The 27,386-nt window shown below is 49.2% G+C and overlaps 9 protein-coding genes across 9 annotated transcripts; 5 read left to right on the forward strand and 4 right to left on the reverse strand.

The window, feature by feature from the left end:
- Nucleotides 1–2,070: 2,070 nt before the first annotated feature.
- Nucleotides 2,071–7,209, reverse strand: FIESC28_07509 (uncharacterized protein; the record flags this gene model as incomplete). Its single annotated transcript, XM_031161649.1, has 2 exons — nucleotides 2,071–6,923; nucleotides 6,975–7,209. The coding sequence occupies 2 exons, from the start codon at nucleotides 7,207–7,209 to the stop codon at nucleotides 2,071–2,073; spliced, it is 5,088 nt and encodes a 1,695-aa protein (XP_031014257.1).
- A 342-nt stretch (nucleotides 7,210–7,551) lies between these two features.
- On the forward strand, nucleotides 7,552–8,943 carry FIESC28_07510 (uncharacterized protein; the record flags this gene model as incomplete). Its single annotated transcript, XM_031161650.1, has 1 exon — nucleotides 7,552–8,943. The coding sequence occupies one exon, from the start codon at nucleotides 7,552–7,554 to the stop codon at nucleotides 8,941–8,943; it is 1,392 nt and encodes a 463-aa protein (XP_031014258.1).
- Nucleotides 8,944–9,256: 313 nt separating this feature from the next.
- FIESC28_07511 (uncharacterized protein) lies at nucleotides 9,257–9,971 on the reverse strand (the record flags this gene model as incomplete). The annotated part of the gene is made up of 3 exons (XM_031161651.1): nucleotides 9,257–9,668; nucleotides 9,730–9,828; nucleotides 9,907–9,971. The coding sequence occupies 3 exons, from the start codon at nucleotides 9,969–9,971 to the stop codon at nucleotides 9,257–9,259; spliced, it is 576 nt and encodes a 191-aa protein (XP_031014259.1).
- Nucleotides 9,972–10,336: 365 nt separating this feature from the next.
- On the forward strand, nucleotides 10,337–10,999 carry FIESC28_07512 (uncharacterized protein; the record flags this gene model as incomplete). Its single annotated transcript, XM_031161652.1, has 3 exons — nucleotides 10,337–10,372; nucleotides 10,440–10,555; nucleotides 10,669–10,999. The coding sequence occupies 3 exons, from the start codon at nucleotides 10,337–10,339 to the stop codon at nucleotides 10,997–10,999; spliced, it is 483 nt and encodes a 160-aa protein (XP_031014260.1).
- Nucleotides 11,000–12,339: 1,340 nt separating this feature from the next.
- Nucleotides 12,340–15,890, forward strand: FIESC28_07513 (uncharacterized protein; the record flags this gene model as incomplete). The annotated part of the gene is made up of 5 exons (XM_031161653.1): nucleotides 12,340–12,374; nucleotides 12,433–12,573; nucleotides 12,629–13,116; nucleotides 13,173–15,586; nucleotides 15,804–15,890. 5 exons carry the CDS (start codon nucleotides 12,340–12,342, stop codon nucleotides 15,888–15,890), a joined length of 3,165 nt encoding a protein of 1,054 aa, XP_031014261.1.
- A 2,813-nt stretch (nucleotides 15,891–18,703) lies between these two features.
- Nucleotides 18,704–19,569, reverse strand: FIESC28_07514 (uncharacterized protein; the record flags this gene model as incomplete). The annotated part of the gene is made up of 3 exons (XM_031161654.1): nucleotides 18,704–18,819; nucleotides 18,872–19,213; nucleotides 19,269–19,569. The coding sequence occupies 3 exons, from the start codon at nucleotides 19,567–19,569 to the stop codon at nucleotides 18,704–18,706; spliced, it is 759 nt and encodes a 252-aa protein (XP_031014262.1).
- Nucleotides 19,570–21,243: 1,674 nt separating this feature from the next.
- Nucleotides 21,244–22,099, forward strand: FIESC28_07515 (uncharacterized protein; the record flags this gene model as incomplete). Its single annotated transcript, XM_031161655.1, has 3 exons — nucleotides 21,244–21,443; nucleotides 21,499–21,761; nucleotides 21,810–22,099. 3 exons carry the CDS (start codon nucleotides 21,244–21,246, stop codon nucleotides 22,097–22,099), a joined length of 753 nt encoding a protein of 250 aa, XP_031014263.1.
- A 1,043-nt stretch (nucleotides 22,100–23,142) lies between these two features.
- FIESC28_07516 (uncharacterized protein) lies at nucleotides 23,143–25,152 on the reverse strand (the record flags this gene model as incomplete). The annotated part of the gene is made up of 5 exons (XM_031161656.1): nucleotides 23,143–24,728; nucleotides 24,775–24,907; nucleotides 24,968–25,013; nucleotides 25,065–25,077; nucleotides 25,125–25,152. The coding sequence occupies 5 exons, from the start codon at nucleotides 25,150–25,152 to the stop codon at nucleotides 23,143–23,145; spliced, it is 1,806 nt and encodes a 601-aa protein (XP_031014264.1).
- A 512-nt stretch (nucleotides 25,153–25,664) lies between these two features.
- FIESC28_07517 (uncharacterized protein) lies at nucleotides 25,665–26,434 on the forward strand (the record flags this gene model as incomplete). The annotated part of the gene is made up of 5 exons (XM_031161657.1): nucleotides 25,665–25,806; nucleotides 25,877–25,901; nucleotides 26,024–26,183; nucleotides 26,238–26,245; nucleotides 26,389–26,434. 5 exons carry the CDS (start codon nucleotides 25,665–25,667, stop codon nucleotides 26,432–26,434), a joined length of 381 nt encoding a protein of 126 aa, XP_031014265.1.
- Between the last annotated feature and the right edge of the window lie 952 nt (nucleotides 26,435–27,386).

Raw genomic sequence — 27,386 nt, forward strand, 5'->3', positions numbered from 1 at the left:
ATCCGTTGTTTCAGGCTCTGATACATTTTCTTGCTACTGCACAGTACTGCGTACATATGTACATACACTTACGGGCTCTCTGCGGCCATCCCTCGGAGATTCATGCTGGACACTTCTCTTGGCTGAATTGCCGTGCAGTGCAGACAGGGGCAGGCAAGGAACCGACAACATGGGGCTAATTCAATGCAAAAAGTTGAAGACCCTTTGTACAGGGTTAGCACCTAAATAATGGAGTACAGTACTGGACGATACTGTAGGGAATCTGGACACAGACACAACCACAACATCAACGTCAATGTTAACGTCAATACCGGATCTGTTTGATACAGCAGCCTGTAGTGTGGTGTGGTGTGCTGTACCTCCCATTCCTTGACGCTGTGCCGCCTATATGCTTACCTGGTTGTGAACTTGACTTACTTGTCTTGTCTTGTCAATGTCAAGGTCGCATCCTGGCCTCAGATCATCATCGATATTGGCCACTCGATCGACATGTGTGCGCACCAGAGACCAAACGGAACGCCTCCAATTTTTTCCACTGCAAGGGCGACCTCCACCGCGGTTCGGCCCCTTCAAGCTTCTAGCTTGAGTTGGCTGTTATCTAGAATCCATCCATATCTGATTAGGTTTGGGGGCTAAGTTCCATTAGTTTTTGCCATCTTTCTGGTCAACGCTTAGGCACACTCGACCAAACCTAAACATGCATCAGAATATTATCTATCGTTTAGTGAGTTTGAGAAAGTCATAGTATGATAAAACACATTTGTTGTCCATCTGTTTCTTAGACTACTCGGGAACATGTTCCATGCTTGATTGATTTCAATGGAAGCATCAGGGCTTGTGTTTCATCATAATCATTAGTCAAATTCAACCCATACCATTGCTCCACATTGAAGCCGAACAACGCATCAATGGGTGGATGGATGGACGGTACGGTACACTTACAGTACTGTACACCTCACACCGCGCGTTATCTCAGAGGGGTTCGCTGTCAACGCATTGCAGCCCAGCCAAGCCTGTCCCCTTTCTCATCTTTTGCTCCGGCCAATTGCGCCAGAGTCAGCCATGCCATGTGGCTGGCTGGATGTGGCCTTTGGGAATGTGGAGGTGCCGCGCAACCCAAGTCACCCAAGCTAGAAACTAGACAGACTTGGTTCCTGATCTAGATCGTTAAGCTTTACCTTCGATCTCGGTCTGCTTCACATGTCAGTGATTGTCTGACTCGAGCTGTACCTGATTCTATTTGTGGACTGGACTGGACTGGACTGGTGTCGAGCTTAGCCAGGGAGCTGTTGTTGTGCAAGAGCAAGACATGTGATTTCTTACATCTCAAAGAGGCTCCAACACATACCATTCATCATTCATTCATACATACAAAGCTATGCTCTCGTCACGAGAGACCTAGTTGCATGCTCATATGTTTAGTCAAGAATTTGGTGACGATATATGTAGTTACATCAATTTTGTAGCATGATTTATTAATCTCCATACTGTCGACATTGATATCTTTAATGCCCATGAGTCAAACATCAACCGGCCCCGCAGGGTTCGGACGAAATAGATGTGGGGCCGTGGTACGGGGAATTCGGTAGCAAAATCCGTCGACGAGGACAGATCGTCAACGCATGGTGAATAGCTGGCCGGGTTGTCGGGAAGAGCACCCATAAGTTCGAATGTAAACTAATTTGCTTGAACAGGCGAACTATAGGATACCGCAGGCAGCCCAATAACGTCATATATACAGGACGGGTGATATTCACAAAATGCTCGTAACTTCAAAAGGACATTTGTGCCACTGAGCAAGTCAAGTATGACCTAAGGCAATACGAATCACGATGTTCAGAAGTTTTATGAGACATCAGTAAAGTATATCGTTGCAGTAGAGCCAGGCATGATAATCTTGCCAATGTTTCATGGCGATGAAATAAATCAATATACATATCTTTAGGGTGGCTTCCATTCGGGAAGTTCTTATCCAAGTCTATACTGTCCATTTCGCCTCGCAATGCAGATGAAAAACATAACCGCTAACCCATGAATATCCCATGATTGTGTCCCAATCGTCGTCCGATTTTACCAATCCAGTGATAACTTCTCAATATCTTGTATCAGCGATTGAATCACAGGCTGGCTTGAGTTTCGCACCCCTCGTGTTCTGCCGACTTGCCTCATGCGTGTCCAAAATACAGGGCAATCCTTACTGTCACACTGGACATCCTCAACGGGTCCAATACCAGAGCAGCTTTGACAGAGCGAGAGCACCTCCTGTAAGCGACGTTCCTCAGTCGTCAGTCGTGTTTGAAGCGCGAGTAGTGCCGAGGGGATGTTTGTGCGACAAGATATACAAAGAGGATTGTCTTCCTGGGAGAACCTAATGCCGCAAACAAGGCAGTGCGTCGACTTCATGTACGATTCGAGAGTCGCTTTCTTGTTCCCAATTGTGGTTGCATGATGAACGCGCTGCACTTTTGGCATTTCATCATACCACTGCCGCACGTTTGCACCCATGAGGTTGAAGATGCGCTCGAGAGGGGGTATGAGATTCTTGGAGATGTAATACTCAGCATCTAGCTGCCAGTGCGGATTGCCGAGAAGCTCTTCAGGAGCAACACATCGATCGATGAGGCGAGCTCCTGGAGCACCAGTAATCACTACGTAAGGGACTCTCTCGCCATACTGTGGCTCTGCGCGAGCATCTTGAAGCATACGCTTGGTACTGATGAGGGCTCCTGCAGGTGGTGCACCTTTATCAGAGTATGTGCCTAGACGAACTTCCTTCGCGAAGCAAAAGTCCTGAACAGACACATTGTTGCGCATGATCTTTTGACATTGCTCCTGGAAGTACTCCTTTACTTGACTGAGGTCTGCAGTCTCGAAAAGTAGGCGTAGGGCCTTCTCCTCAATCTTCTGCTCAGCAGGTGTACCGTCACGGCGGACAGTCTCGATTCCTTTAGCGTCAAACTCAGGCTTCACCTGATCCTTGCTCTCGTACTTGTAGCCGACGTATCGCTTCTTGGCGAGAAGTACGCATGGGTGATAGACTTTCTCAAACTTGAGTTTGATTGGCCGTGGGTTCATCTCAGTGATCGCCTTTGAGATCTCGTTGCCGATGTCAAATGCCTCGTCTTTGGTTCGACCTTTCAAATAAATGAACAAACTGTCGGTATCGCCATACACGACTTCTGCGCCCCATTTCTCGACCGAGTGGATATACGCAATTGCTCTTTCAAGAGTCTCCCTACCAGTTTGCACGATACTGTCTGCAATTTCCGAGCAAGGCATACGGCCAGAAAACGAGGCCGAAGTATAACCATATGTGACATTCGCGAGCAACTTGAGAGCGAGTTGTCGGTTGTTGAGAAGTTGTTGAAGAGTTTTATCGTCTTTGTCTTGCTTCATACCGCTCTTGACCATAACGCGAGTTTCGAGGATCTCAGTCAGCATCTTGGCAAGCAATGACTTTCTGATTTCTGTCTTTGCATACATCATACCGTTCGGTGCGATGTTGATGTAGTCCTTTAAAAGGGCAAGAAGACCTTGCTGACGCTTATACTCGGTGAAACCCATTTTGTTCATGCCTCTCCAGTTGGTGACTCGACCCAAGAAAGTTGAATAACAATAATTGTAAGCGATCATGACACTTGGGTATAGACTCTGAAAGTCAAGGACCAGAAGGGGGCTGTTATAGAAGGCACTTTGGGGTTCCATGACAAGTGGTAAACACTCAAGAGCGTTTTGACCGCCGACTTGCTTGCGACTGGGCGATACAAGAAGAAAGTTTTCTGGTTTGGCGATTCTGAACATGATCGACTCAACCTTGAACTGTGATCCCCGCGAAAAAACCGAGAAGAAATCTACACCAAGAAGCCTTGCTTGCTCACTTGTTCTGGCGATCAATTCGTTGGCATCTAATATCTCGATGTCGAGCTTTGTGCGATTCTGGTAGTATCTCAGCATCCTGCTGAGCTCTCGGTGCTTGCCACTCTTGTACCAACTTGTTAATGATTTCCAAGTGTAATGGGGTATACGCTGATGCAGCAGGTGCCAGGCAACGTTCTCCATTGTGTACTGAAGGAGATTAAGCTCTCCTCGCATTGCCCGCCAGATATTAACCATGTGACGACCCGTAACTCGAATCGTAGAGGTAGTGTTAAATCCCCATCGGTCGTTTTCTTTACCGAACCTGCCATGGGATTCGGCTTTCATGCGAGAAAACTCATCACAAAGGTTATAGTCGTATTTTAGCCGGGCTCTCTCGATCAGATAACCCCATGAGCTGCCATGGACTTCGTAGCCAGTCAGGATGTCAGGATCATAAGTCCTCACTATTTCTACCATACGAACCATGAGATCTAGCTCAGAAGTTTCCTCAATGACATCGGCAAATGCTTGGCGGTGAACACGCTGCGTAAATTCGAGATCGTTGGACAGTAGTAGAATCCCTGTTTGAATCGTTCTCATTGAGTCCTGACTGCCAGCGGAAGCTCCGTCAGACTTGATTGCCCAGAAAACACACTGGATTTCATCTTCTTCAGGATTTGGAACGAAATTTCCCCTAGTGTTTACATGAACCTCCAGGCTCATTGTACTCATGTATTGGACCTCGTGCTGCACGCTTGTCGCTTTTTTGCCTGGTGTGTACTTGAAGCCGTGCTTGTTCTTTGGCGTTGGTCCTTCGATCTGAGAGCGGCAGTGTCTAGGAGTTGACGGCAGTTTGGACACATCCTGGGTATTGGCTTTGCGCTCTTGTTCAAGCCGCCAGCTCTCAACTTCGTTGTAAGTGGGTGGGGGGCTTGAAAATTCCCAGCTCCTCCATGAACATTCCTTCCCTTGTCGTTCATACTGGAGTTCAATGGTAGCTTTATCAAGAGATTCGTACTTGAGTCCGTAGTTGGCTGGCGATGTAGCCGTTGGATCGAATTCGGGAAGAAACGGTACAGTATTGCCTTCTAATCGAAACTCTTTCCCGGCGTACTCACGTATTCGACCAGGGACATCCTTTTCCTTGCTATAATATGCGTCTTGGTAGAGGACTTCAGGGAGCATATGTTCCTTCAATGATGATACCACAGAAGCTGCGATTGGCGGTAGAGAGGAAAGCAAATATACTGGTGGACTGGCAAATCTGCCCATAGCTCGCTGGATTTTAGAGAGATTACTTTTGCTTTCTTCTTCACATATCAAAGATGGTACCAGAGCCACCCGAGAAGGTCCCGATTCAGCAGGTAGAAAGCTGCTGGGATCGAATGAAACATGTTTGGTGTGCCGACCTTCGTCGGTTTGTTGCGAAGCGGATTTTTGGCTTATTTGACTGAGACGGAGCTTCGTGCTTGGATCATTCTGATCTTTAACAGTAGGGAAATTCAGTTTATGGTTATTCCCGGTGGTACCTTTCAGGACAGACCCCAAGGTCTTTTTATGGGAGGAGTGGCCCTTGAGAATAGATGATCCCCTAAAAGAGGGTGTAGGCCGCTTGCTTAGGTGTGTGGAAGGTATGGGGACCAAGTCCATTTCATCCTCATCCTCGTCCTCGTCGATTGTTGGCTGCTCGTGAGGTTTGAGCTTTTTGCTCGACAATTGGGATGACGCAACATCAGTCATTGGTCGCTTCAGCTGTGTTGAAGCAGAGGAAGTATATTTCGGAGCGTCAACCGCACGGCCAACCAGGCCTTCATCCTCCACGCGGTGAAACAAAGCTTGATTCAAGGGAACGGCAGGCAAATTGCCAGAGGCCAGACCACTCTGACAGACACCAAGAATTGAAGACCAAAATGGCTTCTGGCTTGATTTTTCGAAGCCGATATCGATTGCTGCCGCCTGTTCCAGATCTTCTGGAAATTGGTTGGTACAACCGCGAGACTCCTTATCAGCAGCTTTCCCCATTGCCACCAATGCCGTGATGGCCTCTTCATCTGAGTCTTCTGGGAAGACTTCGCCATGGGCCTCTCGGACTTCGCGCATTTTCCCCTCGTCGACTATGATGCTGCTTTTCAGGTCTTGGCCAGGCTGGATGCCTAAGGGCAATCCCAAAGCTGCCGCGAGATTCGATGGGAAAAGGTCTTCGATCGACTCCAGCGTGGTCTTGACATGCTCTTCGTAGGGATGAGGCTTTGCAAAAGCCTCAAAAGTGAGCTCCTCTGTATCGAGGGCAACATTCTCTGATGCGATAAGGTTCTGAATCTCGGTTCTGTACTCTTCTTCGTGTATCCAACCCTGAGGCTGTGAGTCGCGTGGATTGGCTGACATTGATACAAGGACTTCTGGAGGAAATGGACTGCTGCCTTCAGTAGGGTTTGGCATTTTTCTTTTACGCCTCTTGGTCTCATCTTTCCATAGCCCAGCCATGCTGTAAACCAGCTTCATGTCTGAGGGAAGAGGGTTGGTCCGCTCGGTAAAATCATGGTGAAGTGGCCTTTCCTTGACTTTGTGCCTGTTGACTATATCCTGGACGCATATATCAACTTCAATCGAGCAATGGCTGCTGCGCGGGAGTGTAGTTTCGTCGGTAATGCACTCCTGGGGGATAGACTGGCTGTGCCAGAGGTGAGAGGAATCCGGTCTTTGATCATATTCGGGGACCGGTGACCGGAATCCGGTACTCGTTGATTCCAAATAATCGCAGCCATACAAGTTGAAATCCGTCATGAACTGAAGAAGGAATTGCAGATGGGCTTCGTATGGCTGAAACTTTTGTTTCATAATAACGCCTTGCTGGAGGAGATCGGCCAGTCGAGTCATAACAATAGGGTTGAACATGTAGATCTTTAAGAAGAACTTATACCCGACATGAAAGCCATAGAAGGGTATACCCTTGACGAGAGTAATCCTTGCCACAAACCTTGCATTGTCGTTCTTCTGATCTCTGCGGTAGCTGACAGCCAATGCGTGGTCGATGGACAAATGGAAACGATAAATGTAGGCGCCGACTAGTACATATCAGCAACTACCTACAGAATGTGAGATAGTAGTTAACGAACCTTCATCGCGAGACAAGCCCCCTTCGTATTCCACATACAAATATGGGAATGCACCGTGAATATGCGCACATACTTTTTGGCCTGTCTCAGTGGCTCCAAAGACGCGTACTATAGGGACTTTGGGGCCCTTGGAAATCTGAGAAGGACGTATATCATTACGCAGCTGAGGGTCGTATTGTGTGGGCGTCGCTTGATAGTTGTCGATACAATTCAACCTGACCCGGAACAAGTCCATATTCTTCAAAGCTCGGATCCATCGGGGGCTCAAAAGTAATTCAAGGAGCAGAATAACCAAACACCGGTGGAAAACTTGGTCCTAATAAGTGTACTTCACTGTCAAGATCTATAGGTACTATACCTAGCATGAGACGCGATTTGCCATTGCCATCCCTGCCAGCCATCGACAGACGCGCGTGGTCACGTGCTGATAGAGCTTATCTAAACAACTTTCTGCTCCTAGAGTTGATCTGCAAGCTTAAGCATTGTCACCTGCTTTTCTCCTACAATCTTATGGTCGGCCGCATTCTCGTTCTTATAACCACTACGAAAACCGAAAGAGCTTCGAAAATCCCCCAATATGCCTGCTCCCCCTCCAAAACCGCCCCCTTCAGGCGCCGGCGCAGGTGCTGCGTCAAAGGAAGAGAACATCTACATCCCATCCTTTATCAGTAAGCGACCTTTCTATGCCGGCGAAGAAGGCGACGACACCGACTATCTCAAGCATCAGCGCCGCGAAGAGAAAGATGAGAAATCACAATGGTATGACCGCGGCAGGAAGGCGGGCCCAGCGGCTACAAAGTATCGGAAGGGCGCTTGTGAGAACTGCGGCGCCATGACGCATAAGAAGAAAGATTGCCTAAGTCGGCCGCGCGCAAAAGGCGCTAAGTGGACAGGAAGGGATATCCAGGCCGACGAAGTGATTCAGGATGTCAAAATGGGATGGGACGCCAAGCGCGATCGTTGGAATGGCTACGATGCGAAGGAATATCGCAACGTAGTGGACGAGTTCAACCAAATGGAGGAGCTGCGCAAACAAGCCACGAAAGGAGAAAATGGCGATGAAGAGGCGGACGAGGGCGACAAGTACGCCGAGGAGAATGACATGAGCAAGCACCAGAGCACAGCAACTCGACAGTTGCGAATTCGAGAAGATACAGCCAAATATCTTTTGAACCTTGATCTGGAATCTGCGAAATACGACCCCAAGACACGATCGTTGGTGGATGCTGGTGCAACCGCAGATAAGGCGGCCGATGTCTTTGCGGAAGAGGGATTCATGCGGTCGTCTGGCGATGCTGGTGCTTTTGAGAATGCTCAACGTTATGCATGGGAAGCCCAAGAGAAGTCAGGAGACACGAGCCAACACTTGCAAGCCAATCCAACGGCAGGTGAGTTCTACCGCAAGAAGGAGAGAGAAGAGGCCGAGGCAAAGCGTGCGGAACGAGAGAAGCTGCTCTTGGACAAATATGGGGGAGACCAAAAGGCAATGCCAGCTGCTTTGCGCAACATGACTGTGACTGAATCCGAAACATTCGTCGAGTACGATGAGGCTGGCTTAATCAAGGGCGCGCCCAAGAAGGAGGCCAAGTCCAAGTATGCCGAGGATGTTCTCATCAACAACCATACTTCCGTATGGGGCAGCTGGTGGTCCAACTTCAAATGGGGGTACGCTTGTTGTCACTCATTTATCAAGAACAGCTACTGCACTGGAGATGATGGCAAGACAGCATGGGAGGCAGCCGAGCGTCAACGCACTGGCGCCAATCTGATTGAGGATAAGGAAGAAGATCCCGAGGATACCACGAAAGAGGATGAGGAGAAGAACAAAGAAGAGCAACCGCATAAGCGTACAAGAGAGGAAATGATGAACGGGGTCACGGAGGAGGAGATGGAAGAGTTTAGGAAGAAGAGACGAGCAACGGATGATCCCATGGCAAAGATGTTGGGCAGGGATGAACTTTTATCATAGCGAAGCGTTCATTAAAACTAATTCCGATTGACATCACGAACATATTGCAGCAACACGCAGGGCGTTTTGAGTATTCACAGTGATCAAGCATGATGGGTGGATGATGTCGTGATTGGATTCATGTTTCATGAGATTCATGTACACAGTTGAGGAGACACCGGGAGATTTTTGTTTGTCGTTATCCGGTGAAATCATTCCATTTTTTTCCTCTGGCCAACGCCGCAAGCTATGAAGAGAATCCCCTTCCCATGAGTGGTATCCCATCACCAAGTGCCCTAGACAGGGAGAACCGTTTTTGCATTTTTGATTGCATTTACTCCTCGTCCTCCTCGTCCTCGCCACCCTCACCGCCCTCGGCGGCCTTGGCCTTCTTTCTGCGGACACGGCCGGGACGGCCACCACCGAAGGGCGAGGTAAGAGCGAAGTCAATGTGCTTCTGGGAGTCGAGACGGACGATGAAAGAAGGAACGTTGACGATCTGCTTTCCGACTCGGATGTGGCGCTGGCGGATCAGGACACGAGCGTGGTGGATAGACTTGGCGAGACCGAGCTTCCAGACACAGGTCTGGAGACGACGCTCAAGGAAATCCTCGATCTTGAGGGCCAGGACGTAATCCAGCTTCATGCGGGACTCGTCGAGAACACCGACACGGACGAGACGTCGAATGAGGGCATTGCCTTCGAAGAGACGCTTGGGGTCCTTCTCGTCGAGGGTGAGGAGCTGACTGTGTGAGGTGTTAGAAAGTTTGAACCAGCATGACGTGAAAAGTGTCAAGGTCTTCATACCGGGCAGCACGACGGATCTTGGACAGAGTCAGACCGACTCGCCAGACCTCACGCTTATTGCGCAGGCCATACTCGCCGACGAGCTTAAGCTCGGAGTCACTATTATTATCGGTCAGTCTTGGTTCACAATCGACTTAAACAGAGTCAAGCTCATGTTCAGTGGCCGGTGATACTGACAGTCGGGCAGACTCGAAGGGTCGGCGGGGGACACGGGAGGTCTTGGAGTGGGCGCGGGGAGGCATCCTGAAGTCTTTGTTAATTGAAGGACTTGGTGATATTCTCGTCGTGACACTTACTTGACTTGCTCCTTGGGTGTTCTGCGGGAGTTGAACTTTCTCACGAGATCCAACAAAAATGTGCGAAGGAAATTTGGCGGCAGCTCGAGGTCACGTGTGGGTGATCTGAGGAACCCTAAATTTGGCAAATTTGGCAGGTGCGGGTGGGTCGCCCTTGCCCTACCGAAAAAAAATCGGAAAATCTGAGGTGCCGTCCCACAAGGACGCTCGAGAAATCCAGAACACCAAAGCGACGGACTTCACCATCTCTTTCGCCAACCCACGACTACTAACCCCAACCCTCCCGCGACCGGCAGATCACACGATTCGAGATGGGTCACTCCTACGGAAAGAGAGCGGGCACCCGCGTATGTTCAACCAGCGATTTGCGAATTTCGACGACGTCGGCATGAGACTGACGATGTGAAATTATAGTATGCCTTCAGCCGGGACTTCCGCAAGAAGGGTATGATTGCCCTGAACACCTACCTCCGACAGTACCGCGTTGGAGATATCGTCGACATTAAGGCGAACGGTGCCGTCCAGAAGGGGTAAGCAACGCCCTTTGCCAACCTGCGACAAAACATACGCGAAATTGCGGAACTTGGACGCTTTTTGGAAATCTTGTGGGCAAAGCAACAGGAGGGCTAACAATGAATTCCAGTATGCCCTTCAAGGTCTACCACGGAAAGACTGGTGTCATCTACAACGTCACCAAGTCTGCTGTCGGTGTCATCATCTACAAGCAGGTCAAGCACCGATACATCGAGAAGCGAATCAACGTCCGAATCGAGCACATCCAGCAGTCCCGATCTCGTGAGGACTTCCTCAAGCGAGTCAAGGCTAACGCCGAGGCTAAGCGTGAGGCCAAGGCCAACGGCACCGTCGTCCAGGTCAAGCGTCAGCCCGCTGGACCTCGTGAGGCCCACACACTGTCGCTCTCCGACAACCCCCCTATGACCGTTACCCCTCTTGCTTACGAGACTACGATCTAAAAGAAAAGATATTGCGAGGGTTGGTGGTGCTTGCTTCTTTTTACTTGGGGTATTGCGTCCGGATGGGAAAGAAATCTGCATGGCAAGGGCTTGCCTTTTGATGTCTGTACGGCATAGGACCAAAAAAATGACATCGTTTGAAGCATGCCTCTTCCCTGTACTTGAAGATACCTCTGGTGAACTGTGTCCAGCCCGTGTAGAGGGCTCGGTATTGACTTGGCGTAAAAATGAACTGCCGCTTCTCCCAAATGCCCTCTGAAATGTGCTTCTCCAGTGATGATCAGAATTCCAGGACTACATGTGAAAGAACCCATCATTCCAATCGAGGTTACTTACATTCATGTTCTGTACTCAAAGGAAAGGGTTTATTTTTTGTGGCAAACCCCATCCACACAGCAAATCATGTTAGTATTAAAGAGTTACGAATATGAAGAATTGAGTCTGGGATATGGTAATCGATCACTATCTGTCTGCTTTTATTAGATATTAAGCGTTTGATATACATTGTGCATTCATATCTAGAGTAATTTATAGTAAAGCCAAATGTCAATTATACCTACCCTGTAGTCTAAGTGTTAGTATCAAGGTAGTTTACAGATTTCTGCCTTACCATTTCTACGATTCTGCACACGAGGGATCGTCAAAAACAACTCTCGCTGTGTTTGGCACAGTATACGCAATGCTACTGACATCAATTGTCCATTACTGCTGCTTGAATAACAACACTGTTCGACATTACTTCAATACAAGTAATACAAACATACTCACCCATTGATATCTGGAGAAGGAGGAACTTCGGAACCGCTATTAATGAAGGCGCTTTTGAATGCCTCCTAGAATAAGCAATCATATGTTGTGTGAGGTCTAGTTCATCTTGCAGATATCATATTGAATGTGGTTCTTCAAGGAATCCCATCTTCAATTTACTGCGCCCCACAAAACAAGAATACGTACCCCATATGACGCTCGCCAGGCCTCTTCCATGGCTTCGGCCCAGCCACGAAAGCTACGGCATCGAATAGTAGCCAAGACGAGCCACGCCCAACAGTCGCCCGAACTTGTAAAGGCTGACGACGACGACCTCCAATTCTTGCCCTACATTGGGTGTTTCTGAATAGTTGACGCCTGAATCCTACCATACCTTTACCTGTCGCTGACCGTTTACCTTCTGCCTAATTCGTTTGGCTTGCGCGGTGTCGGGCTCGACGGGGAAATTGTCTCGTGATTTCCAGGGGTTACTACGACACCTTCGAAGCTCGCGACGAACTCTACCTGCGCAGATACCTTTACCACATACCGGAATCTAGCATCGCGGAGCTTATCCGCTACCAATTGCAAAGATGTCTGCAGCTGTGCGTGGTACTGAGCATACCAAGTCAGTGACACATCGCGGCGCTTCAAGAACAACAAGCTGACTTCATCATCTTGCGCAGGACTGATCAAGAGCTCGCCATCAACATCAAGAAAGCTACGAATGCCGAAGAGATCTCCCCGAAGCGCAAACATGTTCGCGCATGCATCGTCTATACATGGGACCATAGATCCTCTGCCGCCTTCTGGTCTGGCATCAAGGTGTATGTCACACACGCCCTCTATTGTGTCAACTTATACTGACCCAGAATCTAATAGTCAACCGATCCTTGCCGATGAAGTTCAGACGTTCAAGGCACTTATCACGATCCACAAAGTGCTCCAAGAAGGCCACCCTAGCGCTCTGAAGGAAGCGATGGCTAATCGCGCCTGGATCGATAGCTTGAACCGCGGCATGGGCGGAGGAGGTGAAGGCATGCGCGGCTACGCACCTCTGATCCGCGAATACGTTTACTACCTCCTTGCGAAGCTTTCCTTTCACCACCAACACCCTGAGTTCAACGGAACTTTCGAATACGAAGAGTACCTGAGTCTCAAGGCTATCAACGACCCTAATGAAGGCTATGAGACCATCAGCGACCTGATGGTGCTGCAAGATAAGATTGAGCAGTTCCAGAAGCTGATTTTCTCACACTTCCGCAATGTTGGAAACAACGAGTGTCGCATCGCGGCTCTGGTGCCCCTGGTGCAGGAGAGTTACGGAATTTACAAGTTCATTACTAGCATGCTCCGTGCAATGCACTCAAGTCAGTGATTCACTCACCCCCCCTTTTTAGGATCTTTAGGGTTAACGAAAATGCAGCAACCGGCGACGACGAAGCACTTGAACCACTCCGTGAACGTTACAATGCACAGCATTATCGCTTGGTCAAGTTCTATTATGAGTGTTCAAACCTTCGATATCTCACTAGCCTTATCACCATCCCCAAGCTTCCACAAGACCCCCCCAACCTGCTGGCCGAAGACGATGACGCTCCTGCCCTTCCAGCCCGTCCGAAACAGGAGATTGAGCGAAAGCCGTCCCCCTTGCCGGAGCCCAAGAATGAAGCCCCTGACGAGATGAATGAGTTTTGGAAGAGTGAGTTGGATCGTCAAAACCGAGAATACGAAGAGCAGCAGCGTATCCTTGAGCAGCAGCAACAGCAAGCTCTCATGGCGCAACAACAGGCGCAGCTGCAAGCACAGCGCGAATTCGAGCAACAGCAACAGCAGCTCATGGAGCAGCAGCAGCGTGAACAGGAGGCACTTATGGCGCAACAGGCTCAATGGCAGACCCAAGGGCGTCTTGCAGAATTGGAGCGCGAAAACCTCAATGCACGTGCCCAGTATGAGCGTGACCAGCTGATGCTTCAGCAATACGACCAGCGAGTCAAGGCTCTGGAGGGTGAGCTGTCGCATATCCAAAACAGCCTTGGCCAGCAGATGCACAGCAAGGATGACCAAATCAGGGCTCTCCAGGAGCAGGTCAACACATGGAGGACGAAATACGAGGCGCTGGCGAAGCTCTATTCCCAGCTACGGCACGAGCATCTCGACCTTCTACAGAAATTCAAGGCAGTTCAACTCAAGGCAGCAAGCGCACAGGAGGCCATCGATCGACGAGAGAAGCTCGAGCGTGAGATCAAGACGAAGAACCTCGAGTTGGCCGACATGATCCGTGAGCGTGACCGTGCTCTCCATGACAAGGATCGCGCGAGTGGAAGCAGCAAGGATGAAGTTGAGAAGCTCAAGCGCGAGCTCCGACTTGCTCAAGATAAAGCCGACAATCTGGAGCGCAGCAAGGGCAACGAATTGTCGACAATGCTTGCCAAGTACAACCGCGAGATGGCGGATCTTGAAGAGGCGCTGCGCAACAAGTCGCGCCAGCTGGAGGACGCTCAAATGAACCTCCGAGATGGCAGCTCTGATCTCGAACAGCTTCTCCGAGACAAGGAGGAGGAGCTCGAGGTGTACAAAGCGGGCATGGACCAGACACTCATCGAGCTCAACGAGCTCAAGATGAATCAGGGCGATACTGACAATGCTCTGGATGGACAGATTGATGCACTTATCATGTCGAATCTCGACAAGATCAATGACATTATCGACTCAGTTCTCCAGGCGGGTGTTGCGCGTGTAGACGATGCTCTATACGAGCTGGACTCTAACATGCAGGCTGGTAACCAGAATGCATCACCGTCATACGTATTGTCACAAATCGAGAAGGCATCAGCCAGTGCTATGGAGTTTGCTACATCGTTTAACAATTTCATCGCGGACGGTCCTAATGCGACGCACGCAGATCTCATCAAGGCTATCAACGTGTTCTCTGGTGCCATTGCTGATGTTTGCAGCAACACAAAGGGTCTCACTCGTCTGGCTACAGATGATAAGAAGACTGATTCCCTAATGAACGGGACCCGGCAGCCTGCTATTTCGGCGGTCCAATTCCTCCGAGGTCTCCAGAGCTTCAGACTGGAAGGCATGGACCCCCTGCAGAAGACCGATGTAGTCATCAACAGCAACAATGATGTCCAAATGAACCTGCAAAAGCTCAACAAATTGGTTGAGACGTTCGCCCCAGGCTTCGGACAGCTCGCCAACAAGAAGGGAGACTTGGGCGATCTCGTCGATTCAGAACTCAGCAAAGCTGCGGATGCCATCGCGGCAGCTGCTGCACGACTGGCCAAGCTCAGGAACAAGCCTCGTGACGGCTACTCAACCTATGAGCTCAAGGTAAACGATTCGATTCTGGATGCGGCCACGGCGATCACCAACGCCATTACGCAACTCATCCAGGCGGCCACTGTGACACAGCAGGAGATCGTACAGGCCGGACGTGGATCGACATCCAGGACGGCATTTTACAAGAAGAACAACCGATGGACGGAAGGTCTCATTTCTGCTGCCAAGGCTGTGGCGTCGTCGACCAACACTCTGATTGAGACAGCAGACGGCGTCATCTCTGGACGTAACAGCCCAGAACAGCTTATCGTGGCCTCGAACGATGTGGCTGCCTCCACAGCCCAGCTTGTGGCTGCAAGCAGAGTCAAGGCAGGGTTCATGTCCAAGAGCCAAGAAAAGCTCGAACAGGCCAGCAAGGCTGTGGGTGCAGCTTGTCGAGCGTTGGTGCGCCAGGTCCAGAGTTTGATCAAGGAGCGTAGCCAAGAAGAAGACCAGGTGGACTACACCAATCTTGGCGCGCACGAGTTCAAGGTGCGGGAGATGGAACAACAAGTAAGTTCAGAAACTGTTTCCTGTCATTTGTTTGCCAACCCTTTTGCTCCCATGTCTCATCCCACGCCCCACGCCCCACTCCTATCTCCGATTCCCCTGTCCCCCCCCTTCACAGGCCATTCCCGGTCCTGTGCGGGCATAACGGTTACTATATCCGGCAAAGTTCCGATTAGATTCTCGTGTAAGATCAGTGACTGACAAGCCACCAACACAACAGGTCGAGATCCTCCAATTGGAGAACGCCTTGGCTTCGGCTCGTCATCGCTTGGGCGAGATGCGGAAGATCTCATACCAGGAAGAGTGAGGACGCGAATTTGCGCTTGCCCGGGCGGTAGGTATTTGTGGTATCCGGTATACCGGCTGGAAATGTGCAGCAAGGATGCCGGCTTGTCCACCAATATCAAGTTAGACATTTCAATTAAGACATTTAATCGCAGCGACTTTTGTATACATAGTCTACAAGGTTTTGGCATCATTGCTCAATCTCACTAATTGACAACTCTTCTGCTATGCAGTCACATCTGAGGTTGGCACACAAGTAGGTCTTTGGGTGGGCTGATCACACGCGACATGCATATCCAGCACAAGCGAATCCAAAGAACTCCTTGCAGCCTGACACGATGGATGAAACGCAAACGCAAACGCAAACCCAACCAAAATTTAGCCCTTGCGAAGCACTGAAATAAAGTTAAGTGCGTAGACGTTTTGACAGGAGCTCACTTGCTGTTTCGTGTGGACTTCGCCAAGAGACCACTATAGAAGCTTCCTTCCCTTCACTTCCCTTCGCGACGCGAGTGACCGCGAGCTACTGTACAGTAACATGGAGGTTAAGTGTAGACGGGCTATCCGTAACCGTAGATCATTCGTACAGTACCGAAACTAGCTTCAAGTCACTTATACCATTACAGTAAGCACAAACTGTCCGGCTTGCTAGACTACAACGAGAATAGCTTCGTCTAGAGGGAAACAGGTTAGATCTATCAGATACGTCGAGTGTGCGTTATCCGAATTCTTGGATCTTCTGAACATACCTCTGACTTCCCTGTCACCTCGCTTACTGGAACTTTATTCTTGGCGTCCTCGTACATAACATTTGAGGGGCTGAAAGATGTGGTTTCTCAGGGGACTTGAGTCCGATGACACTCGCCCTGATCTCAATGGTTGTCTAGATCGTTGTGCCCCTGTAACTCTCTGGTGTCGACCTCTCATTTGCTTCTGTTACTCTCTTATGTGAGTACGGGCAAGAGATATAGTGCCAGCCATGTTTGGACTCCTTGAATAGCGCAGCTCGGTACTGAACGGGCTTGTCGGCATTCAATCTGGCGTAGACCAAACTCGCGCTCGCGCAGGAACATGGACATTGAAATCGCAGAGCGACTACAGCACTGTTGTTCGCAACGCCTACTAGACCCAGGGATTTAACTTAGCTGCAAGCAAGCCTTCGGACTGACCCATGAATGGGTGGTACTGTGCTGGCTGCACGGTAGGTCGAAAGGTCGAAAGGTCGAAAGGTCGAAAGGTCCCGGTCCATACCTCATTCGATCAACGAAGCTGAGAAAGATCCGGAGAGAACCTCGCCGGTCGACCCCGTCCCACTAAGAATCTTAGACTCGCGACTGGCCTTCTGAGACATGCAGGCAAACACCAGGAACTGCCAAGCCTGCGTAAGGCCCAACTATGTCTCCTAGCCCGGTCCCTGGTACAGTACGGCACGGTACTAAGATGTAGTCTGAGAGGCGGTACGGTACCTGTGAGCTCACATAGAGTGAGTGACTGGATCATCTATCTTTGCATCATATGAAATCCAACTCCTGTTAGCTGTCACTCAAGGCATGAATGTCCGGACATAAAGTACTGTAATAGTACGATTGCTCGATGACGCCCACCCCTGCTACCCTCCACTACCCCATCTTGGATCCCATCCATGCTATTTCCGTTCCGGTACTGTACAGTAAATAACGTACTGGATAGTGCAGTAAGGCTGAAGAGTAGTCTGATAGGAGGGATCACGGACCAGCAACGTAACTTCAATGGGCGATAATTGCGAATATGGAACACACTAGTCTGATTTCTGTTGATCGTTTGCGCAGATGGACGACCAGTAGCTGCCAATGAATGTCATGGCAGTTCGGTTAAATGTTGTGGATCAAGCGCAAGGGACTGAGGAACAGTATGGTACTGTACCGATATGCTGCATTGAATTAGCGCGGTACCTCAAGAACATCTAGACTCATCGCCATGCAGGCCGAGCACTCAAGGACTGTGTGACCTTTCTTCATTTCGTTCCATCACCCAATGTACTGTACTGATAACCTAGACAATGTGTCGAGAGAAAAGGAAAATTGGTGGGTTGGTCGCTGGGAATAACATGGACCCCCATGTCCTCAGATCCATCCTGGCGATCGCCAAGCGACTAACGCCCCTGCTTGTCAAACCCTCCACTAGTATCCGTAGCTTACACTTACACTTACAGCCCGTGGTCTAGGTACTAATGTATCTATCCGTCCTTAGGTACTATACGCACCCCACCCTCAGCTTCCTGTGGGCCATAGATGTCAAACGCAATTCCGACCTCACTTGGTACCTACTAAGGCACTACGGTATCAAGCATCAAGTTCTAGTGAATCATCTGTATTAATCGAATCCATGATGCTACTTTCGGGAATGCCCTCGATAATTGGGTATCATTGCAAATAGTCCATTCTCGCCCTTTCTCAAATCGCCTGCCTCATCACTGACCCAACTCCAACTTCGACGGTAGCCTTCTAGGCATCCTCGTGTGCTACTCTAAACTTTTAGAAAATACTTATGACAATTTAGATGAGCTTGAGGAGAACGTACCTTGGTCAAGACGACCAGTCAGATTAGGCGGAGTTTAGGTAAAGCTTCGAGGTACCTTGGTCTCGGTGAAGACGATCAGTCATCACCTTATCAACAGACCAAGCGCTGGACAGGTCGATGATACCAGCGTTGTCAGAAATATCAAGAAGAACTCAAACACCTGAGGAATGTTCTCAGGCAGTTGATAAAGATGGTCTGAGAGGATAGTTCATTTCTATGAATGCGCTACAGGAAGATCCGATCCACAGGTTTGTGCATGGTGACCGAAGTATCCAATCAAGTATTCTGGGTAAAAGAGTCCCAACGAGGGTTGTCATCAGGTTCGTTGACATGTCCGTCATGAGACATGAATGGAAGGGTAGCCTGCATCGAGTCGGCCATGTCCTGGAACGCTACTTGATATTTAGCAATAGGTCTTCTTTCGATCTCAATACACAGACTTACCGGGGACTACACTTGTGCCATGTCCAGACATGTTCATGACCTGCACCTGCTGGAACGACCCCGCCTGAGTCACCACCGGAACGTGTATCTGAGCCTGACTGTAAGGCTGCTCATGGTCGACAGTGGAAGTAGGAAAATGATCAGGCTCAGAGAGCGAGACATCGAGAGACGTCGGCGATGTGTCAGATTGACGAGCGATAGTACCTGTCGCCATGATGCTATTCGCGTCCAGTACCTGGTTGTACATCTGGGTAAGAGACTCCATCTCTTCAGCACGGTTTCCAACATTCGAAACAGGTGGTTCCCACTCTTGCAGAGCGCCATCGACGAGTGAAGCTACACCTTTTTGTCTTTAGTCCAAAGGTAGGAGATAGCATGAAAGAAAATAAGCGCTTACCTGTAGGATAGCCGTAAACATGTTGCCAACATTGATCAGCGACCAGAGCGGGGTTGGCACCAAGTTGGACAGTCATGGCCAAGATTTGGGTGTGGTTAACAACGTACGCGACCTCTATTGCGTTCGTCGTTCGACTGAGCACTCTCCATTTGCCACCAGGAACAGGTGCCAGATGGTTCAACGCTGGTCCTTTCAAGATAGCCTGGACATCCTCCTCTGTGGCTCTGGTGGGCATGGAAGGGATGTTCTGAGCCGGAGCACGAGTTTCACTCTGAGGTTGAGGCTGAGGCTGAGACTCCATTGCTGCAATGAGTAAAGAAGGAGAAGCTCGAAATGAAGGAGTCCTCAGAGCGTTCTAGTAATTAGAGTGTAAGGAGCGAGAGTTGAGAGAATAATGTTTGGTGTGTAGTGGAAGAAAAAGAGAAGCCCTGATGCTGGAGATGGGATGGATATGCAGTGAGGGGTGTAAAAAGATCGGGCACGCCCAGGGGCATAAACAATGTCAACACCGATCCCTAATTCGGGGTTGAGGCACATGGAGCTGGGCAGTGTGGAAGAGCACCGCTTAGGCTTGGCACCGACACCAGCACTGGCACTGGCGAGCACCTCAGGTTTAATACTGTAAAACTTTCAAGACAATTTTACGAGACACTGATACCATAGAGCATAAGCTACAAGTATATACATATAGCCTTTCGAAACGATATTCCTTTGCCTGAACTTGCGCACTTTTCGGAGATTTCTAGAATGGCATATCTCTCATTCGTACTCATATCACGATACCCGCTATGCAGCACCAGTGACAAATGAGACATGAGCATGTATTAAAAACCAAATCAGCGTGAAATGACAAGTACTGCTATAAATATTTCAACTCGCATCTACATATCTGTTCAGCAAGCAAGATGTACGAACTTACAATGCCAAAACTTCAACTTCAACTTCAACCTCGAGCGAGAGAGGTACATCATCGCTCTCATCTGACCCGGGAATTGGTTGCATCTTTTCAGGGCAAGAAACTGAAACCATTGACTTAAGTTCTGAGTTTAGAGTAGAGATGGATCACATGTACCTTACGCCAGGGAGTAATGCCTAGGTTTTCTATCAGATGTAACCTCTGATAACATAATTTAGTATAATAGCTCCTACCTGATACTAGTCTTAGTTATTCTTTGTGCTTAATCCAGTAACAAGAAGAACTCCGAGATAATACGACAAGTTTATACCACTGAAGAGTTTTCAAAGCCGGGATGAGCACGAATGCTCTCTTTTTTTGTTCGGGGATACGTGAAAAAGTTCTAGCAAGGTGTATACTCGGTGTTAGTTTACTTCACAGTTTCATTGTAGTGGTTCAGAAGCGCACCGCATTTAGGTAAACAGTCATGATTATATCACCAGAAGACACAAGAAGAAGAAATATGTCTACCTGACTAAAACTCTCTGCTGGCATTGCAAACACCGCTTACTTTACCTATATAAGGATAATGCCATTTCATCGACAGGCTCGATTGCATCTAACTCTTCTCGTTCTTCCGCATGCCAACTGAGCTAACTAACCTCGAGACCCTGTTCTGCAATTTCACACAGTGTTGATTCCACAGCCATGCAGGAACGCACAGACCAGGACTCAAACAAAGAAAAGACGGGGAGCTGGAGATCCAGAGGAGAATACCAGAAACATACGTACCTGACTGACACTTGCACACCACTGCTGGCCAGCCGAAACTGCCCCACCTGCGTGCATCAATAGCAAGCAACAACAAGTCGTTAGGCGTTTGCTTGCAAAGGCGCTTGTAGCACTGCCAGTGTTACTACAAATTCCCATCGAGGGTGCTCATCTATTTTCTCCCTTTCTCATCCTTACAACGATTCTGTTTCTAACCATCTTCTTTCTCCTACCAACTTCTTTCGAAGTGTACTTCCTCCAACTCACAAAACGCCAACAGAACCATCTTAGGTCACAACAATCTTCGCCATGAGCACTCTCGTCTTGATGGGCCCCGGCTCCGTTCATCCTCAAGTGTATCACACACAGTGGACCAGCGAGCATATTGACAGCGTCTTTCAGTGTCTTGTCCCTAAGGAGAAGCAGCTTCGCAAGCTCATCGACATTCCTGCCGAGCTCTATGAGCAGATGGACCAAGGCGCCAAAGCTGGGCTCGCCAACCTTTTCATGTGAGTTAATACGTCTTGAATGCACTCGTGAACGTTCACTCATTCTCTTCTCCAGGGTCGAATTCGGGGAGCCTGTTCTCTACGCCCGTGACAACAAGAAGGGCTGCTATTATCTCGGAGTCCCTCGCGACTTTCTGAGCGATGGTGGAATGCTCTTGAATGCCCAAGGTGCCCACGAGGCGATTTTCCTGCAGCGTCCTGAGCTTTCGGTCAACCGCGTCCATGTCCCACGACCCCCAAATGCCTACATCCTTTACCGTAAGGAGCGTCACCAGATCGTCAAGAACAAGCGTCCTGATATCACCAACAATGAAATTTGTAAGTAACAAGTGCCATGATTATAGACTTCCACTGACTTTTGTCCAGCCCAAATCCTTGGCCGATGCTGGAACATGGAGACTAGCGAGGTTCGCCTCTACTACAAGAAGAAGGCAGACGAGATCAAGGAGGAGCACAAGCGCCTTCACCCTGATTACCAGTACCGCCCTCGCCGACCATCTGAGCGCCGCCGTCGCCAGCACCCTCACACTATCCTGATCAGTGCTCACACTTCTGCTCCTGCTCCCACTCAGCTCGGAAATCTCCCTCAGTTCTCTGCTCCCGCGCAGATTGTTGCTCCTGCTCAGCTTGCGGCTGCTCAGCAGAACATTGTCTAAATGATTCTTAACATCATTGACTTTCACCACAGCAACTAAGCACAAGCATCCAATTAGGATCTTGAGCGTTGTTATCGACTGGAAAGAGTAAGTTGCACTTCAAGAGAGACATTGGAAAATGGCTAATTTTGCTTAGTTACACAGAGGATAGACGTGGAACGGGAATAATTGTGAACTCAAACGATGGGAGTTCAGGACATGAAGCAAAGCGGGGATGTATTTTTTGATTTGATGATACCCACGGTGGGCTGCAAGTAGCTCGATCTCCGGATCTCCAGCTGTTGGTATGGGATTGTGACCTCGTGTCGTTGCTCTGATTTTTGTACGAAGCCTCTCTTGGCTCGCGAGTAACTCTGATCAGCAACAGCGTAGCGGTAACGGCGATAGCGTGGCTTGCAACCCATTTGATCCGTTTAATGTTGCACTGGTTTACGGAATACATGCTACTTTGAGGCCTACTGGCTAGCTAGATACAGATGTAGCCGATTGGCAACATAATGTATTGTCCAACGGTAGAACTCAATCGAGGAAAACCATTGAACTCTGGGTTACTTGCAGTGATGTGTGTGAAATGTCTAGTAGCGATTCAAATTATGACACTGATAAAACCCATATCACGTAGCTTTAACGGTTCTATTGTGATCACTCTACTCTGCTGCCGTCGTATCTATACCTCGTTGTCTCTCAGCTCTCCATAGGAGGCCAACACTTCTACGTAATTGAGCACACACCCAATATAAACAGCCCGAACATCCCGTTGAAAGATCACAGCCCAGTCTCGGTACAAGCGTATTGAGTTCAGTAGAATAGTACCCAAAACAGAGAACTCAGTCATGAGCCACTCCAGTCACTGCTCCAAATAAATGTACCGCAACGCCATTCTGAGTTCTTCTCTTTCTCTCCTGACGGGCCCAGTGGACGTGGACAAATATAGAATGAACGACCTGTTATCAGAGTTAGCCTTCAAAGTTTGACCTTGTGCCGGCAGTCAAAGTTGCAGCCACGTCGTTATGCAACGGAAACGCCACCGCACGCACGTTGAATCAGCTGCCGTTGTGAGACGTACCACAATTGACCCCTGGCTTTTTGGTAGTAAGGCTGATGCAGGGTTCGTCGTGTTCGCATCTTGGCGCAACCCTCTTTCGCAGCAACTTGGACCACGACTCTTTGGCTTCTATTGGGTCAAAGACTCTGTCGGAAGAATCGGGATCGTTCCCGCCTCGACTTATACTCAATGGTGGTCCTTCTGTGAACATAGCTTGTGAAGCACTTGGTGGTTGCTGTGGACTAGCTGACCCTGTTTTTGGCAATATTGGTTTCTTTGTCGGAGAGGGCGTAGAACTTGCCGCCACTCGCTCTGGCTTGCCGTCGTGAGCCACTGGCGCTTTTGGCTTGAAGAACCCTTGTAATGTTCGTTGACCAGGTGCCACCTTGACCTTGAGATCTTTGGCACCTATCGTAGACTTCGTTTTCTTGAGTGGTCGATTTGTTGTGTCGACCGCTGACCCAGGTCTTTTGTGAGCCAAAGATTGTTTGGTTGAGCCAGTCGTATCTCCCAGCTGTGCCGTGAGAGTAGCGGTAGTCTGAGGCTCCGAAGTTCCATCAAAATTATCCGCGACCTCTTCGGTGCTGCAATCTCCATTCACTGAAGACTTTGCAGCAACGCCCAAGCCAGCAGACGCTGGTGGAGGGGCGACTGAAGTAGCTTTCTTTGTGAACATGTCGCGGATACTCTGCCGTCGATCGAATTCTGGTATCAGCTTTGCAGACAAAGGAAGTAGGTCTTTAGCACTCCAATCCCGAAGGCGCCTCTCGCCCTGAAACATGCCAGGAGGGTTCATCATTTCCAGTAGGGCACGTTCTTCGTCAGCGACCATCACCTTGTCCGTGAATGTGGCAAAGACTGGGCAATGATCGGACCCCATCAAGCCCTCCTGAATATTTGAGAAGTTGAACCAGCTTTTGATACCGTTGCTGCATAAGACGTAGTCGATCCGACTGCCATTGTTAGCTGGTCGCGTGTTGCGTTTTGTATCCCAGCAGGTGTTCATGCCAACTCGTTCAGGGTGAAAGCAGCGACAAAGATCCCAAAGGACAGGAGATTCGCGCCCTTGATCTCTCGCGCCCAGCACACTCCCTTCAAAGATAAGCTGGTTGAAGATGCGTCGGACAGGCATATTCATCCAGTCACTAAGATCAATATTTTCTTTGCGGAGTGTTTCTGCAACGTTGGTCGAGTCCATTTCAGAGCGAACGACGTTTAAATCGCCTGTGAGGATGACTTGTTTCCCTACAGCGATTAGGTTTCGTATCCTAACATCAAGTGCTTGGAAGAAACCAACGCGAAAGTCGTCACGGGTTTCGTCGCGGTTTGCAGGACTGTAAACGCCAAGGAGTACAAAGCCTGGAAATTCAAGTATCACGCAACGGCCTTCGGAGTCCAGAGTTGCTTCATCAATAATGCCATCGAGCTGACCAGGACGGGGATAGCCGCCTATCTGCTGATGTTCTGGGAGGTCGCGATATCTAGTCGTAGATTTTGGAGGTGTCAAAATACCAGTGACGCCTTCTTCAGCTCGGATCGGAGTACAGGTAGAGTTGCGTGTGTAGATGGCGACGCCAGAATATCCTGATGGCGTTTCAGTGGGTGTAACTGAACAGAGAGAGTGCCTTACCCTTTTTATGTTTGGGTAAGCTGAAGAAGACATCCCATCCAGGGACGAGAACCATGTCATCTCGCAAATCTTTTTGTTGGATTTTAGTCTCTTGTATGACAACGATATCCGCTTCAAGGATATCGAACATAGCCTGCAGAGACGTAAGTGGATGGAAAGGATTGAAGGAAAGTTGCGCGAGGAAGAAGCTTACTTGGAAGGTTCTCTTCTCCCTCCATGGTTGATAACCAAAAGGATTCCTAAGGCCGAATATTTAGCGTGAGATTGGCGAGTGACTGTGATTCACTAACCTGATGCCGTTGACTATAGATTGTGTTAGCGAAGGCCTTGGAAGAAGTCGGTATACTCACCATTCCAGGTGGTGAGCCGAAACGTCATATTTCAAGCTGTGAATGTGGAAGCTTGAGGGAAGGCAGGTGTCACAGGGGAACAGAAGCGACTGTTGCAAGTATCTCAAGACTCATCTCGGGGTGATGAAGATCCTGTGGTCATGAGTCGAGTCTAGAAGGAATTGGTGCTTAGGTTGGTATGGCGATGGAAAGAAACGGAGACAGAGAAGAATTACGTCGGTATAAGACTTGGAACAAGTTTAGTGAGTAGTATAGAAGATTAGAACTTAAAACTGAGTAGCCCTGCTCTCCAACCACAAGTCAATTGAGTATAAGACGCCGCGATCCTTACAATGACGCAGAGACCCACCGCGTGGTGTTGAACTTCTAAGCGCGCCTCCGCCACGAGATCACGTGCATGTCAAGACACGATCTGGGGAAATTGCTACCTTACAATTGAGGCAGCTTTCATTGGCGGTTCTAACCGAGCTCGTCCAATAATGACCTGATCACAAACTTGCTTAGACTCATCAACCGTCAAAGCGAACAACACCGTCCACGATGTCCGCCGTCCGATTCACCCGCGCCGCTACGCGCACTACCGCGCAGCTTCGCGCTCCCGTCCAGCGCCGCTTTGCCAGCACCCAAAACGAGTTCATCAAGGAGCGTCAGCACATCAAGGAGCACGCCACTGGTACCACTGGTGAGTCGACAGCCGACGACGCCGAATTTTGCCAATTGTAGGCATTGGCATGGTTGCTAACGGTAGACAGAGCTGTGGAAGAAGATCTCTCTCTAGTACGTCTGACACTGATCCTTTGAGCGAATTACGAACCCGGCACCGAACCCGGAGTATCGAAAGTTGGAGACGACAAGATTGTGGTTATGCATTGGGATAGCAATGGCTAACGAGATTGAAGCGGTGTCGCTCCCTGCCTTATCGCCGCTGGTGCCAACGCCTACTGGCTCTGGAGTGAGCACTGGGAGCACTGGAGCCACATGCCTCCTCTGGAGGAGCGCACCGAGTACCCTTACCAGAACATCCGTACCAAGAACTACCAGTGGGGTAACGGAGACAAGGTGAGTCTGAAAGGATTCCTATGGCTGGTTTGCTCGTTACTAACATTGTCGCAGACTCTTTTGTAAGTTGTGACATCATTGCAGAAACAGAAGCTTGAGTAGCTATAGTAGAGCGACAACAAGCTTAGAGGTCGGGTCTAAGCTGTTGAGCTCGAAGTTTTCTGATCCTAAGACCCCTGAAGATTATATACTAACCTTTGCGTAGCTGGAACGATGAGGTTAACTATCACAACAAGGACAAGACCGCCTAAATATGATGTGTTGACAGCTCATACGTTGGACAATTGCTGGACCACTCCTTCATGGACTACTCCCTCTGGAGATGCCTTGTATCTGTTCCCTAGACTCGAATTGACTGATTGCTGAAAATCCCAAACTCCTGCATTACTGGTGCACTGAGCAGAGCAAAACTGGTGTTGCCTTGTGTTGGTAGGAATAGAGCCTTGTATCAGACAGCTGATTTCTACGTTTATCTTCGTAGCATTCGTCAGATTTGATGAAGCCTTGACCTTCCAATTTTCCGAATACTGGTTTACCTCGTCTAATATAAGTTTGATACCTGTTAAACTCGTTCAAAGGTGTTAGTTCTTTGGCTTAGACAACTACTCATGGTTCTCGATTACTCTGTACCGTCTGTATTCGATGGTTATTGCTGCTGTTGTCTTCTCTCCAAAGCTTAGGTCTCTAGTGACATTTGAATTCTGCTATAACTCATCCATCATACTATTTTTTATCATAACTGTGCACCGTGTTTCTACGTATTTCTTGGAGCAGATTATCTGACCTGAATTACATCTTATTCTTGAAAACTCCCCTTTGACGTCGTGATGTAGCCCCCACTAACAGAGATTGTGTCATCCCACTTCTATAGCATCGACCGGAATTTTCCGAAGAAGCCCCGGCCAAATCGCAACCCCCAGCAACACAACACCAATAGAGACGCGCCAGCCACAAGAGGTCTAGCAATTATAACATCGTTCAACGGGGTTTTTAATGCTGAAGAAGGTTGGAGAAATTCGCTATCCATAGCTGAGGTGCCTGCCCTTAGCTAAGGTACTAAGTAGGTGCCTACCTACCTACTCTGGAGGTAGGTGATCCTTGGACACCTGATTGACTCTTAGGCAGGCGCGTGCGGGTGCTGTGTAGAACGTCGTTGGACGTGTCAGGCCCTCCCTCATTTCTCCTCCATGAAATTTTGTTCTC

Source organism: Fusarium coffeatum (assembly GCF_003316985.1).
Source record: "Fusarium coffeatum strain FIESC_28 chromosome Unknown BRIP53273_contig_167, whole genome shotgun sequence".
NCBI lineage: Eukaryota > Fungi > Ascomycota > Sordariomycetes > Hypocreales > Nectriaceae > Fusarium > Fusarium coffeatum.